At 45.9% G+C, this 16,002-nt stretch overlaps 1 protein-coding gene across 1 annotated transcript in view; it reads left to right on the forward strand.

The window, feature by feature from the left end:
- Window positions 1-591: 591 nt before the first annotated feature.
- The window catches only part of vstm2b (V-set and transmembrane domain containing 2B), a gene marked incomplete at both ends in the record, with an annotated part of 32,576 nt that continues 17,165 nt past the window's right edge, over window positions 592-16,002 (forward strand). Inside the window, 4 exons of the mRNA XM_084437278.1 lie at window positions 592-664; window positions 1,322-1,509; window positions 2,417-2,446; window positions 2,734-3,133. Coding sequence (XP_084293404.1) covers window positions 592-664; window positions 1,322-1,509; window positions 2,417-2,446; window positions 2,734-3,133 — 691 coding nt within the window. The remainder of the gene's footprint in view (window positions 665-1,321; window positions 1,510-2,416; window positions 2,447-2,733; window positions 3,134-16,002) is intronic.

Here is a 16,002-nt window from a genome sequence, read left to right on the forward strand (position 1 = left end):
CTTCACCATACGCTCGCACACAAAGCTGAGGGATCCGGTAGCGAGACCGGGGACTATCGACTGATCCTCCAAGGTCTTGGTACAAAACAAGGGAATTTCACTCGCGCCCGGCAGGTACTCTTTCTGGGGTTGGACACGAGGATGGTTATGTGATGGGTGCTGGAAAGGTGCCCGGGAGAGCATCCCTTCGTGTGGAAAGCAGAATTAGCAGGTTTCTCTCAGCCGAAGAGAAGTTTGGATTCGACCTGACGCTCAGCGGGAAATGAAAGGGGGATCGCCGTTATAAAGGGATAGTAAAAGAATTGCAAAACAGCTACAGCATATTTACACATTTAGCACTACTGTGCACGTGAGGGTATTCTGATCACACCTTTGGATTGTACATTGTCGCCGGGTTGGCACGACGGCGCATTATGGAGTAGACTAGTGTTATATGGATCTGCAAAGTTGATTAAAAAAAATATTTGAAAAGAAACATTATAGACTCAACTCTTGTACTGCGGACCTGTGATGGAAATGCTTCTCATGCAGTAACAGAAGGTCAAATGATCATCTTTAGTCCTCCTTTAATCTAACAACCGTATCTATGAGATGGAAAAACGGGGACTCTACGGCGTCCTTTATTATTTAATTCTGAATACACCCATGTTATTCTGTGTTAATGGTAAGTATACTTCAGCAGTCCCTGGCCTGTATAGCGTGTTTTAATGGTCCGAAACAGGCAACATAACCTTGTTGCTAATCGACTAGTTTTGACGTTTGATTTTATGTCAATAGCAGTTGTGACGAGAATGGCTCTTTATTTTATTCTTTCCGTTGCCGTTTGAAATTAACTGTATTATGATGATGTTTTGTTTGATGATTAAGTAATGAGTGAACGAAAGAATAGATAGACTATTACGAACATGTCAGGACCCCGTCCGCGCTTTAGCGGGTTTTACATATGTCAAAATTGCATCAATTAGCCACGGTAGACTTAATAAATACTTCATTCCCCCTGACCAAATATTTGAATCGAACTCTGTATAATTTAGGCTACATAATAATTATAGAGTTACCAGTTATCAAACGACATGTTTTTATGGAATTTATTTGTGACACTTAGACAATATTTGGCTTGCATTTAGTTGTGATGCATTTAATTATGTCATTTTGCATTAGAAGAGGGTCATACTTATATTGTGCTTTGTGTTGTAATGTATAGGGGAACGTTTTTTTCGTAATGGCAGGTAGGCTGGCTGCGTCATTTCAGACCCTTTGTCACTCCTCATTCATCTTTGCCCGTTCTCTTCTCCACCTTCATACCCTGCTTATCTCCCAGCTTCGTTTACCGAAGTGCCCAAAGATGTGAGTGTTGGAGAGGGGGAGGACGTGGAGATGCCGTGCGCCTTCCGTGCCGTTGGAGCATCGCCCTTCTCACTGGAGATCCAGTGGTGGTACCTAAAGGAAGCCACTCCTAAAGAACTCGCCCAAGAACTGCAAATAAGCGGTCCGGCGAACAGAGCCAAGGTAACGGCGCCGCTGATATCCGCCGATTGCGCGAGCTAGCATTAAGCATTATGGCACCCGCGGGGCCGGTGGTGTGAAGACAACACTGTTGAAAGGCGCGCGGTAGTCGGCTATAATGCAGAGCCTACCGCCGTCCCACGGGTGTTGCACCCATACTAATCAACGGCTACCAACATATGCAATTCCCTTATCGTCACTGCACCACCATATGTTTCCGTGGCCTCTTCCCCCGTTATTTGTTTAATGGACTTAATTGCAACGTGTTGCCAAGTAAGAGCATTAAGGAATAATGTTCCGCGGATTACAAACACGTTGCTATTTGAAAGAGGATGTGTGGACCGACGGAGGGAGGGAGGAGGGGGCTGTCACTCTCTTTTACACAAAGAGCACTTGTTGGCCTTTTAAGTCCATCCAGGGAGCGGTCCTAGTTTCCAGGCAGCGGTGAAATAGGGGCCTATGTCTCTAATGTTGTTATAGGGCTCTGAGACGATAACACGTTCTAGTCCTCAGGGAATACAAGATAGATAAGGATAAACTAATCAGCAGCATTCCACTATAGTCATTTAAACACATTAGATTTGCTGGGGAAAACACTAGCCTAAAGCACGCATCGATGGTGGCTTTATCAGAGCTGTATCGACACAACTGTTGCTGTCCATGGTTCTGAAGTCTCTGAGTGCTCTGTTGCTGTCCATGGTGCTGAAGTCTCTTGAGTGCTCTGTTGCAGTGGAATGTCGACAACCTCATTCATTCCTAGTGGCTTCCCGATGCAAAACCTATGTTGTGGAAACAGACAACAAGTGATTTTTAAACCCGCATGAAACAGAACCTCATCATGATCTGCCTTATTTTGGTCATACTATTTACAATGTATGTCATACTATTCACAGTGTATTTCTTATTTCAGGTCACTCCAAGGGATGCCACAAAAATAAGTGTAAGTGTTCATTAATGTCACATTAGATACCATTATGCTTTCAATAAAAGTGGTGTTAAGACCTGCCTTTAGATCAGACCAGGGCTATAATACCGTGAAGCACGCGGTTCTGAATCTGTTCAGGCTTTGATTATGACTCCCCGGAGAATGATGTGTGCTTCATAAGCACCCTGGAAATGGGTTTGCCTTCTGGACATGCCCCACTAACTAACCGTGTTGTTTTAGGCTATAGGCCTGATCTAGCCTACTTGGCATAGTTCCAAAAATATCTTGTGTCCTGTTTTCAGACCGTGCGGGTGCAGGGCAACGCCATATCACACCGGCTCAGCCTGTCCAAGGTGCGCAAGGAGGACGAGGGGGTTTACGAGTGCCGCGTTTCCGACTTGTGGTCCGACGAGACTCAGGATTACAAGGTCCAGGCCATCCTGCGCGTGGCCCCGCGCAACGGCATGCTGGCGGAGGAGGCCGTGTCCCACATCCAGAACAGGGGTCCGCTGAGGACCAGCAACACGGCCCCCAGCGAGGGGAGGGTCACCTCTGAGCCGGGCCAGGGGAAGCCCGGCATACCCGCCCAGTCCGGACCGGGCCTTCTGCCCGCCAGCACCGCCATCACCACCTCTGCAGCCACGTCCTCGGCCTCGCCGCGGCCTGGTAATGCTGCCATCCTCCGCCAGCAGCACGGAGCCGGTGAGTTGAAGTGCAACAGTGACCCCTAGTGGACGATAATGGCACGGCTCTGGGGGATAGACTGAGGGACTGAGTGAGTGTGAATCCTATAGTGATTCTGACCACTTATCTCTGATCATTGTGTGTAGAAAATGGCCAGATGTGTGCATTTCAAGTGACTAATGTATAAACTATTTAATTAAATGGAGTTCAAGGCATAATGGAACCTGTTTAATAGTAGATCATCTTGTTTCCATCTTGATTAACCCCTCACATAAAGACTGCAGTACCAGCGTAACAGACACTGCACCAGAAAAGCAGACACAGTGCAGGTCCTCTGATTCCCACTGATCCACCAGCTTAGATGGAGCTTAGAGAGAGATGTAAGACATGAAAACGGGAAACTGGGATGATGATGCAATGACAAGCGGGCATGTCTTTTCATGGTCGATCTCCATGCATCTCCAGTGATGAGGAAAGATAAATCTGTTCTTGGAGGGAGGGAGGGAGGGAGGGAGGGAGGGAGGGAGGGAGGGAGGGAGGGAGAGAGAGAGAGAAGAGAGCACTGGCAGGGGCGATCTTGCACGCTCAAGCGACTTGCTGCTGATCGATGAAGCACACTCCTGAATAATTAAATTCCACAGAGTCTGCAGTGAGGAGCGCTTAATTCGCCTGCTCTGCCGTTCCAGAGGCACTCCTCCTGCAGCTGACGCAGGGGTGGCGCAGCACCGCGGGGGGGCAGCATGTCTGTCACCTGTCTGCCTAGTTGACCACGTGTCCTACTGTTTACCTGGCTTTCTAACCAATGGCCTGTCTGTCAGCCGGTCTTTCTGTCTGTCTGTCTGTCTGGCATTCTGTCTGTCTGTCTGTCTGTCTGTCTGGCTGGCTGGCTGTTGGTCTGTCTGTCTGTCTGTCTGTTTGTCTGGGTGTTGTACAGGTCGGGATGTGGGGTCATGTGTGTAGTAACGATCTGCTCTGATGTGCAGATAACACATATATTGATGTACTTCATGTGTTCTCAGAGGTTCCTTTGTAATATCTATGATTGAAACAACATGTTGATGCAACCACAGGGTTGTGGGTTCGGATCTGCATGGGCCACATTGGTTTGGTTGTGGCTTATAGTTGTTACATTGGTTCAAAATGCTGGATCTGCCTCTGGCAGGGATGGAGCATGTGACATGGACAGGCCTCCCTCTCCCTCTGCCCGGCGCTGGCCCGGTGGGGGTCCGGCGGTTGCGGGAGGTGTGCTGGTTCTTGACGGGAGATGCTCCCCCTGGCTGTGGAGCCGCAGGGCAGAGGCTGGCCAGTGGGCCGTGGCGTGGCTGGAGAACAGAGGGAAGACAGGATATTACTCTGGAGACTTGTGTCCTTGAGCAAGGAGCTTCACCTTTGTCACTACTCATAGCACAAACACACACACACATGCACACACGCACAAGTACACACGCACGCTTTGGGAATGTCAACGACATACGCGTTCAGTCTCAGTTCACAGATACAGGAAGCTGTGTCTCCTTCATACATGGTGACTGCCAATTATCACAGATTTCCAACACAATGTTGCCAATGCCTTAGCTTTAGGCTTGGGCATTCCTGCCATCTGCAAGCCCCTCACAATTATTTTCTGGACATCACCTAGGCTATAAACACCAGCAATTTACATTTGTACCCAGGCTGTATAATAGCATCTTTGAGCAGTTGGTACTTTAAAACACACACACGCACACACGCGCGCGCACACACACACACACACACACACACACACACACACACACACACACACACACACACACACACACACACACAGACTTGTCCATCTGCAGGCAACCAGGTGGCATTTCCATGAAAGAAGCAAACAATACAAACAAACAGCACAACTACAGCCAGCTCACTAATCCTCACAGCCTCTCTCTCTCTCTTTCAATTTCAATTCAATTCAGATTGGCAGTCTTTACAGTGGCTGTGTTCCATTGGATCCTGTCACAACTGCTCAAAAATCTTGCTGCCGTGTTTGCGCATTTCTGTATTTCCCCCAGTAGATATGGACACTTTGTCATTAGTCAAGTTTTCAAAATCTTGTTGGGTGTTTGTTATCTGTGGGAAGTTTGTATCCCTGATGTCTTGGTACAGTTGGCAGGCAGTTAAAAAGTGTAGCTCGGTTTCCACCTCCACCTCTTCAGTCTCTCTCTCTCTCTCTCTCTCTCTCTCTCTCTCTCTCTCTCTCTCTCTCTCTTTCTCTCTCATTATTGCCAGACAAAGCCCATCTGAGTATCCAACCACTCTGGACTAATATCAGGTTAAATGCATTCCTGGTTTCGGTCATAAACACGGACTGAACTGTCCCTGATTGATATCCATTCTGACCCCAAACACGATCCTCCTAAATGTGCATATGACATGAGTACCACATTGTTCCTGTGATTGGATTGTACCATAAGGCTGTAGTCGAGCGAGTCATCGTAAGGCCACCTGCTTGTTTTGTATTGTCTATTCAACCACCGTTCATCTAGGTTAGTCTTGTTAAAATAAAATCTCTTCCACCGCAGAGAGAGCTGGGTCACTGAAATGAGCTTCATCAGGAATGATTTGATTGTTAAACTTTATTGCTATTATATATTTGTATATTATTTATCATTATTATTATTATTATTATTATTATTATTATTATTATTACTACTAATACTTCTATTACTATTACTATTACTATTACTATTATTATTATTATTATTATTATTATTATTATTATTATTACTATTACTATTACTATTACTATTACTAATATTATTATTATTATTATTATTATTATATTCAGCGTGACTGAGAAGAGTCAGGTCAGGAACAGTGGTATTACAGACTGATGTCTTGACATTTTGCGCATGTCTACTCCATTCTATCTACACAGGACTCAGTGCAGATGGTTGGGGGACCTTTCCTGATAAAAGCAAGATAAGCCCTTAAAAACGGGTATGGAGGCTATAGCTCATCAGGGCCAGCACAGAGTACCTGCGTTCAAATTCTGCCTGAAACACATACGTTGTGGTCATGTTTATTGAGGTTCGAGTCCTTTCTGTTCGCTAGGAGGGACGTGCTGGCGCTGCAGCTCCTCTACAGCCTGCCTGTCTAAATCTAATACAGTAAATGCCTCCCTGACATTTTTACATTGACAGAGGAGCTCAGAATTTGTCTTGGCTTTCTCATGGCTTTTCCCTGTCGTGAACAGTGAGCCCCTCACCATGTTTGTGAAGGTTAAAAAGCAGCCTGGCAGATTTGACAGATTGCCCGTCTCTCTCTCAGCATAACCACGGCAACAGTGGGAGAGGGAAACGCTGCGTCTGTCACATTTCTGCAATGTCATCCGTCTGAGTGGCACAAACAATTAAGATTAAAGGAGAAACGCCGGGGTGGGCGGCAGACAGACCCCCAGCCTCAGCGCCATGCCAGGTGTCTCAAACTCACTCTCACATTCATTTTTCATCTGGGCCTTGGTGGCCATGCCGGGGAAACAGATAAAGCTGCTTTGCCTCTGTGTCTCTGAAGCTTCACTGGAGGGCAGTCAGTGTGACAGTCGCAGTCCCAAGACTGCCTGCCTGGCTGGTTTAGCAAGACACTGATGTGCATGACAGACGAGTCAAATATTCACCTCATGTGTTTTACGTGACATTTCTCAATTGGCGGACAGTCATCAAAATGTGAAGCTTGTCCATCAGCATCTACATTGACACACGGTCAGACTGTCTACAGACCATCGGGGATATTTGTAATGGGATTTTATTAAGCATTCCAGAGTCCAGAGCATTGCACTTACAGGAAATTTATTTAGCAGAAACACATATTCTGTCTTTTGCCACATGCAGTATCAGTGTAGTGTCTGTATCCGCGTAGATTACAATTAGCACCAGCTGGGTTGATGAGTTGAGTTGTGTAAAAGCGTTAGCAGTTTCTAGGATAAAAGAGAGAGAGAGGGAGGGGGGCTAAAACTGGAGATTTAAAAAAAACTTTAAACACGTATTTAGTCTTGCTTTTTGATGCTCTTAGTGTGTGTTTGTATATGTGTGTGTGTGTGTGTGTGTGTGTGTGTGTGTGTGTGTGTGTGTCGCTTATACACAGTTCCATTTTTTTTAATTATGCTTACTATTTATTCATGTATTGTATTTTATTTTATTTACTGTATGTCTTGTGGCCTTTTACTATTGGTCTTTATTTATTACTTTTGTATTTTGTTGTGAAGCACATTGCGTTCCATGCATGTCTGAAATGTGCTAGACAGTTTCATTGATTGATTGTTTGATTGATTGATTGATTGATTGATTGAAACAAGGGAAGAGAGAGAAAAACACGAGAAATGATGGATGAAGTGAGAGAAAGAGACAGAGAGTGCAAAGCAAAGGGAGTCAGTAAAGCTAAGAGAATAAGGGTCCAGGGATGGAGTCCTGACCAGGCAGGTGTGATGCCATGGAAAAGAGGGACTGGAAATTGTAGAAGAAGAAAAGAATACATCTGTATTAGTCACACAGCATACTCTTTACACATGTGAAATAGACACTTGGGAACACACATTTAGAGTCTCTGATTTTGCATTTAGAGTCGCAGAGAATAAGTACTTTTACTAGTCATGTGACCTCTAGAACCTATGATATCAGACATTTCCTTACATGTACATCTGTTGACGTGATTTACCTCCTGTCATGCGCATATGGATTGCAATATATAGGTAAAACCACAAGACCTATCAAAACGCATTATTTTACACAAAAGTGCTATACGTAGGAATGACACGATCTCCTGTTGCTAGACATTTCCACGAAGCCAATCATCCTGCATCCACACTCTCATTCTGTGCATTCCAACACATCTGTGAAACACGTTACGGGGCGGTGACATTGATCTAAAACTTCTCAAATCTGAGTGCAAATTTATTTTTTATATGAAGACACTGCATCCCGATGGACTTAATGAGGAGTTGTCCTTTTCATGCTTCTCATAGGCTAATGGTCTCTCCTTCTCCCTCTCTCCCATTCTCCCTAGGACCTTAGCTCACAGCCGCGCTATCCTCTAGGAATTTGTCATAGACTTTTGTCCTACTGATCACATGTGTATAGTCCTATATTTTTCAGTTCTATGTGCATGATGGTGTGTATATTATGTACAATATGTAAATCCTGTGAATGGGTTCTGCGTATGTACTCCCATGCTTGCTCTGTAGAAACCCTGTTTATTTTCCTTTTTTCTGATAGCTTATTGTCTTGATTGGTTTGATTGACTCCTGCCTGTGGCTGCCAGCCTACTTAGCTTGTTAGATGCAGCTGGGACTATAGGGGTGACGATGGTCTGATGACCGAAACGTTCCGTTTTTATTTTATAATCACTTGTCACTTTTTGCACTTAAGTAGAATAAATAGCTTTTTTTCGCATCCGAATGCCTCATCTGTTATTAGTGTGCAAGCCTTTTTCACTTTTATATTTAGAGTCGCTGATGAAATGTTCTCTGCGCTTAAGCCATCTCGTCGTCCTTCCCCCAAGGACAACCGGGAGCAGACAGTAGACAGCGTGCATGAGACAGGGACCAACCAAGTGCTCCTGTCTGTCTTTGTCAGGGACAGACAGCGTTAGCGATCTCTTCCTCTGCATGCTTTTCGTATTGGATTCTTTGGAAGGAGACCCTTGCGGGAGAACAGGGAGAACATGCAAACTCCGTACAGAAAGGCCCGGAGACCTTGCTGGTGTTAATGCCAGAGGAGGTTTGGAACTCTGCTGTGATGGAGTCATTGAAGATTTATATGCATTATGCACCTCAGCATTTGGCGACCCCGCACTGTAACTTTACGTCATCATCATCATCATCATCATCAGGTTGTCCATAGACAGGCCTCCCATCTTTGTGGTCTCCGCGATCGGTGGTCTCCACTCTCGCGTCCATCTTGATTATGTCCACAAATTATTTGGTAGGATGTCCTCGCGACTTGTGTCCGCGCCATGGAGATAACACCAGCTTGCTGGCCGGAAGCTCTCTGTGTCTGTAGCAGTGCCCCGCCAGCCTCATTCTCCTTGCTGCTATCTTCCCACTCACCCTTGGCCTCTCTCCATACAGATCTTCAATACTGACGTGCGCGTTATGACTTATGTCCAGTGCTGCACGTAGCATTATGGTTTAGCATCCGTCCAGCAACATCTGCAAGGAGTGTCTCAGGGTCCTGCACTCACAGCCATACAGGAGAACGGCCTTGACAGTGGCGTCAAAGAAGTGGAGCTTAGTTTCATGTGGGAGGTTGGATTTCCATACGTTGCTCATGCCGTTTAGAGCTCTCCACGTGAGCGCCTTCCTCACTTTAAGGTCCCGTTCCGTTAAGTTGATCCAAGAGCCCAGGTATTTGAGGTCCTCAACCTCCTTCAGAGCATTACCTTCAGCTGTCAATAGGGGCAGATGTTCCAGGGTGTTATAGGTGATGACCTCAGTTTTCTTGCCGTTCAGTCCAAGACCCACCTTGGCACATTCTTTTACACTCTGGTCAGGAGCCCTTGTGCTTACCTCACGTGGTTAGATATCAGGCTGATGTCATCAGCGTAGTCCAGGTCTGTTAGGACTACAGCGAGATATCTTCTCGACCTCCTAGGTGTTATAGTGAAGCCAAGATCCTCCTCTCTTCCCTGGATTGCCTGCCTCAGTGCGTAGTCCAGGACTATTATAAAGAGGAAGGGTGCGAGGGTGTCCCCTTGTAACACTCCCACCATGATGTCAAAATCCTTGCTGTTGCCATCCGGTGTCACAACCCTTGCCCTTGTGTTCGAGTACATGCTCCCTATGGTCTGAAGTAAATTGGGGGGAACACCATAGGCCTTAAGGATTTTCATCATCACACCTCTGTGTATTGAGTCAAATGCCTGTAACTTTACGTGATCTTCCACTTCATGGCTGAGTTGCTATAGTTCCTAAATGCTTCCACTTTGCAATTATACCACTTTCAGAAATTTCACGAATGGACTTGCAACGGTGGCATCCTATTACAGTACCATGCTGGAATTCTGTGAGCACTTTAGAATGACCCATTCTTTCACAAATGTTTGTAGAGGCAGAGTGCATGGCTAGGTGCTTGGGGCGGCTGTAGCTCAGTTGGTAGAGCAGGTCGTTCAGTGAGCTCCCACTGTCCACATGTCGAAGTGTCCTTGAGCAAGACACCTTACCCCAAATTGCTCCCAATGAGCAGGTTAGCACCTTGCATGGCAGCTACCGCCATTGGTGTGTGAATGGGTGAATGAGAGGCCATTGTAAAGCGCTTTGAGTGCCGCTAAGGTGGAAAAAGCGCTATATAAGTGCAGTCCATTTACCATTTATACACCTGTGGCAATGGGACTGAATGAAACACCTGAATTCAATGATTAAGAGGTTTGTCCCTATACAGTACTTGTCCATATAGTGTATATTAGAAAATGTAAATGTATTAAGCTAGCTACAGTTATTTGGGGATCTCATTTTTAAATTAAATAGCATGGGGTTAAATAGCATGGGGTTACCTTGGCTACACGCTTCTTCAAAAATATGGTGGCTCTACGGTGCCAGTCAGAACGGCCAGTAAAAAAATGGGTTTCTGGAGTAAATGGCCTTTTGGTAAAATCATGCTTTGTCATTTTGGAACTATTCACAAAATAATACATAGTCATTGTGCAGAGATGTCTATAATACATAACACATTAACGGTTGACTCAATAAATATCATATAGATTAGCAATCTACCCTGATATGTATGAAATTAAAATGAAATAGTTAAGATATCAACTTGTTTTGTAGACATTCTCTTTCTGATCTATCTGATCTAATATCGAGTATCGAATCAGTATCGTTTCATTATCGAGTATCGTGATACTAAACCTAGTATTGAAGTTTAAAAAATGCTAACCTGACAGCACTACTGTGCGCTTCCACAGTGTTGTGCCATACAGCATTCTACTTTGTTGAATAAGGCGTAGTCTGACCAAGTGGTTGCAACAGTTCAAGCTTCATTGTTGTTTTGTGTATCTACAGTATATGTACTAGTTCTTATACACTTTGGAGCACTATGGACACCAACTAAATAGACCAGAGCAATCATCCGGGAACTTTCATGCTGTGGGTCTGGTTACTGCCTCTTTTTGGGTGAACAAATTTGAATCTGAATGGACGCAAGTTCAGTGGGCGGAAAGTTCCGCCCTGGACCCGCCTCGTTTTCACCCAAAAAGGAGAAGGAGGTGAAGAATATAGGTAAAAGTCTACAGAGTCTTAAAGTCAATGTAAAGCTGTTTGTGTGTTTCTGTTCTCATGTGGACGGTCTAAATGTGCAGTGGTAGGGATGAAAGGAGACAGTTGTGCTGTGCTGGGGCCGGGGGGTTAAGAGGCTATGCTGGGAAGTCATAGGGGGGGGGCTCCCATCCTCCCCAGGGTGTCCGACGCTTTTGATAGAATGTCATAAAAGTACCACTGGCCAAACAATCAGTGGGCTTGAGACTTCAGATGGTGGATGACAGGTCATGCACCTTGTGCCTGAAAGGCTACGCATCTTGTGACAGTAGGGCCCCTCCGGGGAGCCAATCTGAATACACTAGACCTTAAGGGAGGCGTGAGGGTGGAGCAAGAGGATACTATTTAGTGTCTTGAGTTAACCTTGAGACCTTGATTGTGAATGCGGTAGACTCGCTGTGCCTGTGGCTGCCCAGCCCTGATTAGACCAAGCGGGGGAGTAGGGAAGAAGATTGAGGCCTTGTTTTCTGCCCACAGCTCCAGCCAGCCAGAGACAGGGACTGTTCCATGTGAGTTTAAGTTCTGTCCAATAAATCATTGTTTGCCGCTTTCAATCCCGTGTTGGGGTGATTTTATCAATACTATCACAACAAGAAGGCTATTAACATCGTGGTCCATATTAGATTTGCTGCAACTTTTATTAAGGCTTATACAAAAATTACACAACGCAGAGCAACAGAGGAGAAGAACGCCAAAAGCCAACAGAGGGGTGTCCGCTTAATGAGGAGGCTAAAGTGAAACTAACTCACCTAGTATAAAAGATGTGCTAACAACCCTGCTGAGAGGGATATCTCTCTTGGCATACGTAGTTGTTAGCACATCCAACTTGCGAGCGCAATGTTGTAGGTTTGCATCCCACCCTGGACAATGCCTCAACATGGGTCAAAGGAACGAGTGACCCAGAAAACACAACGAGGAGCGAAATGAAGTCCATCACAATGGTGCCGCACCCCGGATGTCCAGTGGTGTGGGTCAATGCTAGAATGGATCATCTGGAAGGAGGAGGGGAGGGCGCTACGCATCCTCAAATGCTCACAGCAGAATGGTTTGGCAGCCAGGAGGCGTGCGGACGGCGAGCATTGAGCCGTTCCCCTGCTCGCCCGCCAGCCTGCAGGCGTCCTGCCCTGGACAATCCTTTAACATGGGTCAAAGGAATGAGTGACAGGAAACACCACGCAGAGTGAAATGAAGTCTGTCACATCCGCATGCATGTACAGTAGGACTCCACTTATCCGAACCCAACAGGACCGAAGGTCGTTCGTATCTCTGAAATGTCCGGATGACTGAAACTTATGTTAAAATGCACCAAATTCAATAAGTGGTATACTTGTTTCATCTAGACTCATAAAAGACCAATAAATACCCTGTGCAAATGCAAAAATGCATCACAATTGCAATCAAATAGCCAACTAAATTTATATATCCTAGCCTATAATAGACCTCAGTAGTAGCCTTGCCTATAATACAAATAAACGAATGTCCACTTGAGTGTGTGCTTTGATCTAATACAGTACTTTATTCTCAAATGAGGCGTACGCTGCATCGATAGGCTACTGTATTCGAAGAACAAAATGGTATAGCCTAAAAACAACCCAACATTAGAACAATTAGAGCAAATAATAATCAATAAATAAATAAATGAAATGACAGACAAGTTGTTGTGTCTTAGGCTATTGTAGCCTAAAAGAAAGTCTCTAAAACAACCGATGTAGGCTAACATGGCCTAGGCTGTAGGCTATTATTTAACAAATACAGTAGGTCTAGTAGGCTAATCCGCATGCCCACAACACGTATGTGTTCCTGAAGTCCATTAACTGGGAACGAAAAATGACTCGATGCTCCTCTGCTTCAGGTTGCTGACGCGCTTTCTGGCTACCAAGGAATGCAGCTCTCGCGCAATAGACTCGTTTGCGTTTTATGCTCGACATTAGAGTAACAAAGAAATGAAACGTGACAGTAGGTTACAGCCTACAGGCAACATACAGTTCTGTTTTTATTCACAGTAGGATACAGGACTGTAATGAAAATCCCACCAGTAACCAGATAGCAGGCAAAAAAAAAAAAGGTTTGTTAAGCCTGTCCGGTAGACCGGGAGGATCTCTGAAGTTCGGATGAGTGGGGTCCTACTGTACTTGATAAATGGTAAATGGACTGCACTTACAGTATATAGCGCTTTTATTCAAAGCGCTTTACAGTGGCCTCTCATTCACCCGTTCACACATATATTCACACACCTATGGCGGCAGCTGCCATGCAAGGTGCAAGCCTGCTCATTGGGAGCAATTTGGGGTTCAGTGTCTTGCCTAAGGACAGGAGGAGCCGGGATTCGAACCTCTGACCCTGATCATTGGTCGACCCACTCTACATCCTGAGCCACAGCCGCCCCATACTTACTTACCTATTTACTACAATTTGATGTCATGGTGCTCTGTTCTATATTGTACATCCGCTCTCACTCCAGCTTAGCCCATTCAATTAACTCATCTGCTAGTCTTGATACCCTGTAACGGTTTGACGGTTCGGTTTGCTGGGGTGCCAGTCAGGTCTTGCCTGACAATATTGTAGTGTCTTTAGTCACAGGAAGTAGTCAAACTTACAAAGGATGCATGTGTCAGAAACTAAACTCCTCTCATAAACCCTTAGGCTACATGTCTCATTTACCCAATGTGAAGACCAATAATATTCACCTTGAATACAAACACAATAGACAAATATCTCAATGAAATTATGCAATTCACGTGTATTGGAGCGCACCATGCAATACAATACAATTCAATTCAGTTTCAGTTCAGTCCTAATCCATTCCCATGAAAAAAGCCGGTTGGAGGGAAGGCTCTTACTCAAATCCAAGGAACTCCTCTTCATCACTTTCTTCATCAAAGATGTCCAGTATACGTTGACGGTCAGAGGTGCCCGGTGTGATCCTGGTTGACTCCCAGTTAGAGGAAGGGAATCCATGAAATTCCTCCTCGTCACTGTCCTCCATGAAGATGTCCTGCACTGCTGACGGTCAGAACTGTCTGAAGGGCATGGGACGGCACTGGGTGGCTTTTGGTCCAAGGAAGGGAATCCATGAAATTCCTCCTCATCACTGTTCTCCGCGAAGATGTCCAGGACGCGGCGTCGCTGCTGCTCCTCCACCTCCGTAGCCGAAGGATAGCAGGGTTTAAGGTGAGCAACATGTGGCACTCAAAGGTCTGAGGGTGATAAGCCGACGTCCTCTTCTAGCCAACGTTCCACCTTTTGCAGGCATCCTCAAACACAGAGGAGATGAACTGTGAGCCCTGGTCTGAAAGGACGTAATCAGGCACTCCCCAGCGGGTCAGGATTTCATCAGTGAGCAATTTGGATAGCGATTCTGCCGTAGCACGTCTCATGGCAAAAAGCTCAAGTCTACGAACACCGCTAGTTAGACATTCCCCTTAGTACTCCTGGGACAAGGGCCCATCAAGTCAATTCCCAGCATCTCCCAGGGCCGATGTATGACCGTCTGCTGAAGCTTCCCAGCGGGTTTCCTGTTCTCCGGCTTATGCTGCTGGCAAATCTGGCAAACCTGGACATAACGCTTCACATCCAAACTCTGATTTGTCCAGTAAACAAGGGCTAGGTGGCCAGCTAAGGGGTTTGCATGGAGGAGTTTCAGCAGTTGTGGACGATGTGGTGCTGGAATGTAAACCTTATACAAAGTTTTATGAGGCAGCTGAACCACCCGATATACCTTGTCCTCCAGGATGGTGAACTTAGTGAAAGAGTTCACTATAATCAACCCCTTTTCAACAATGGACTGGTACAGACTTTGAATGTCCACATCCCCTTGCTGAGCCTTCCAGATCAACTCGTCAGAAATTGGAAGATCTTTCTCCATATCCTGCTTGGGGGGCCATCCACCGGAGCTCTGGACAGGGTGTCCGGGACAGTGTTGTATTTCCCTTTACGATACTCCACAGAAAAGGTGAATTCCTGGAGACGTAGGGCCCATCGGATAAGGCGGGTGTTGGGCTTTTGAGTCTTAAAGACCCACACCACTGAAGAGTGGTCAGTCACAACTGTAAAGAATCGTCCCTCCAGGTAATATCTCCACTTCTCCAGAGCCCAGACAATGGCCAAACACTCCTGTTCAGTGGTGGAGTAGTTTCTCTTCGCTCGGTTTAGACTGCGGCTGGCGAAGGCTAGAACTTCCTCAGTTCCCAGTCCAGTCTTCTGCACAAGCACTGCATGGCCCAGGAACTTCAGGGAGGAACGGAAGAAGTGACTCTTCTTCATATTAACTGTCAAGTTGGCCCTCCTCAGTCTGTCCAGGAAGAGCTTGGATGTCACGGCAGCGTTGCTCACGGCAGGAGGAGTAAATAATAATGTCGTCCAAATAAACAAAACAAATCCTGCCACGGAGCTCTCCTAGGGTCAGCTCCATTAGTCGCTGGAAGGTGGCTGGAGCATTCTTGAGACCAAAGGGCATGACCTTAAAGTGAAAGAGCCCATGAGGGCAGACAAAAGCGGTTTTCTCATGGCTTTCTTCATCCATCCTCACCTGCCAGTATCCACTATTCAGATCTAAGGTGGTAAACACTGTGGCACCTGACAGAGACTCTAAGATCTCATGGACGGTGGGTAAGGGGTA

This window comes from Borostomias antarcticus (assembly GCF_949987555.1).
Source record: "Borostomias antarcticus genome assembly, chromosome: 4".
Lineage (NCBI taxonomy): Eukaryota > Metazoa > Chordata > Actinopteri > Stomiiformes > Stomiidae > Borostomias > Borostomias antarcticus.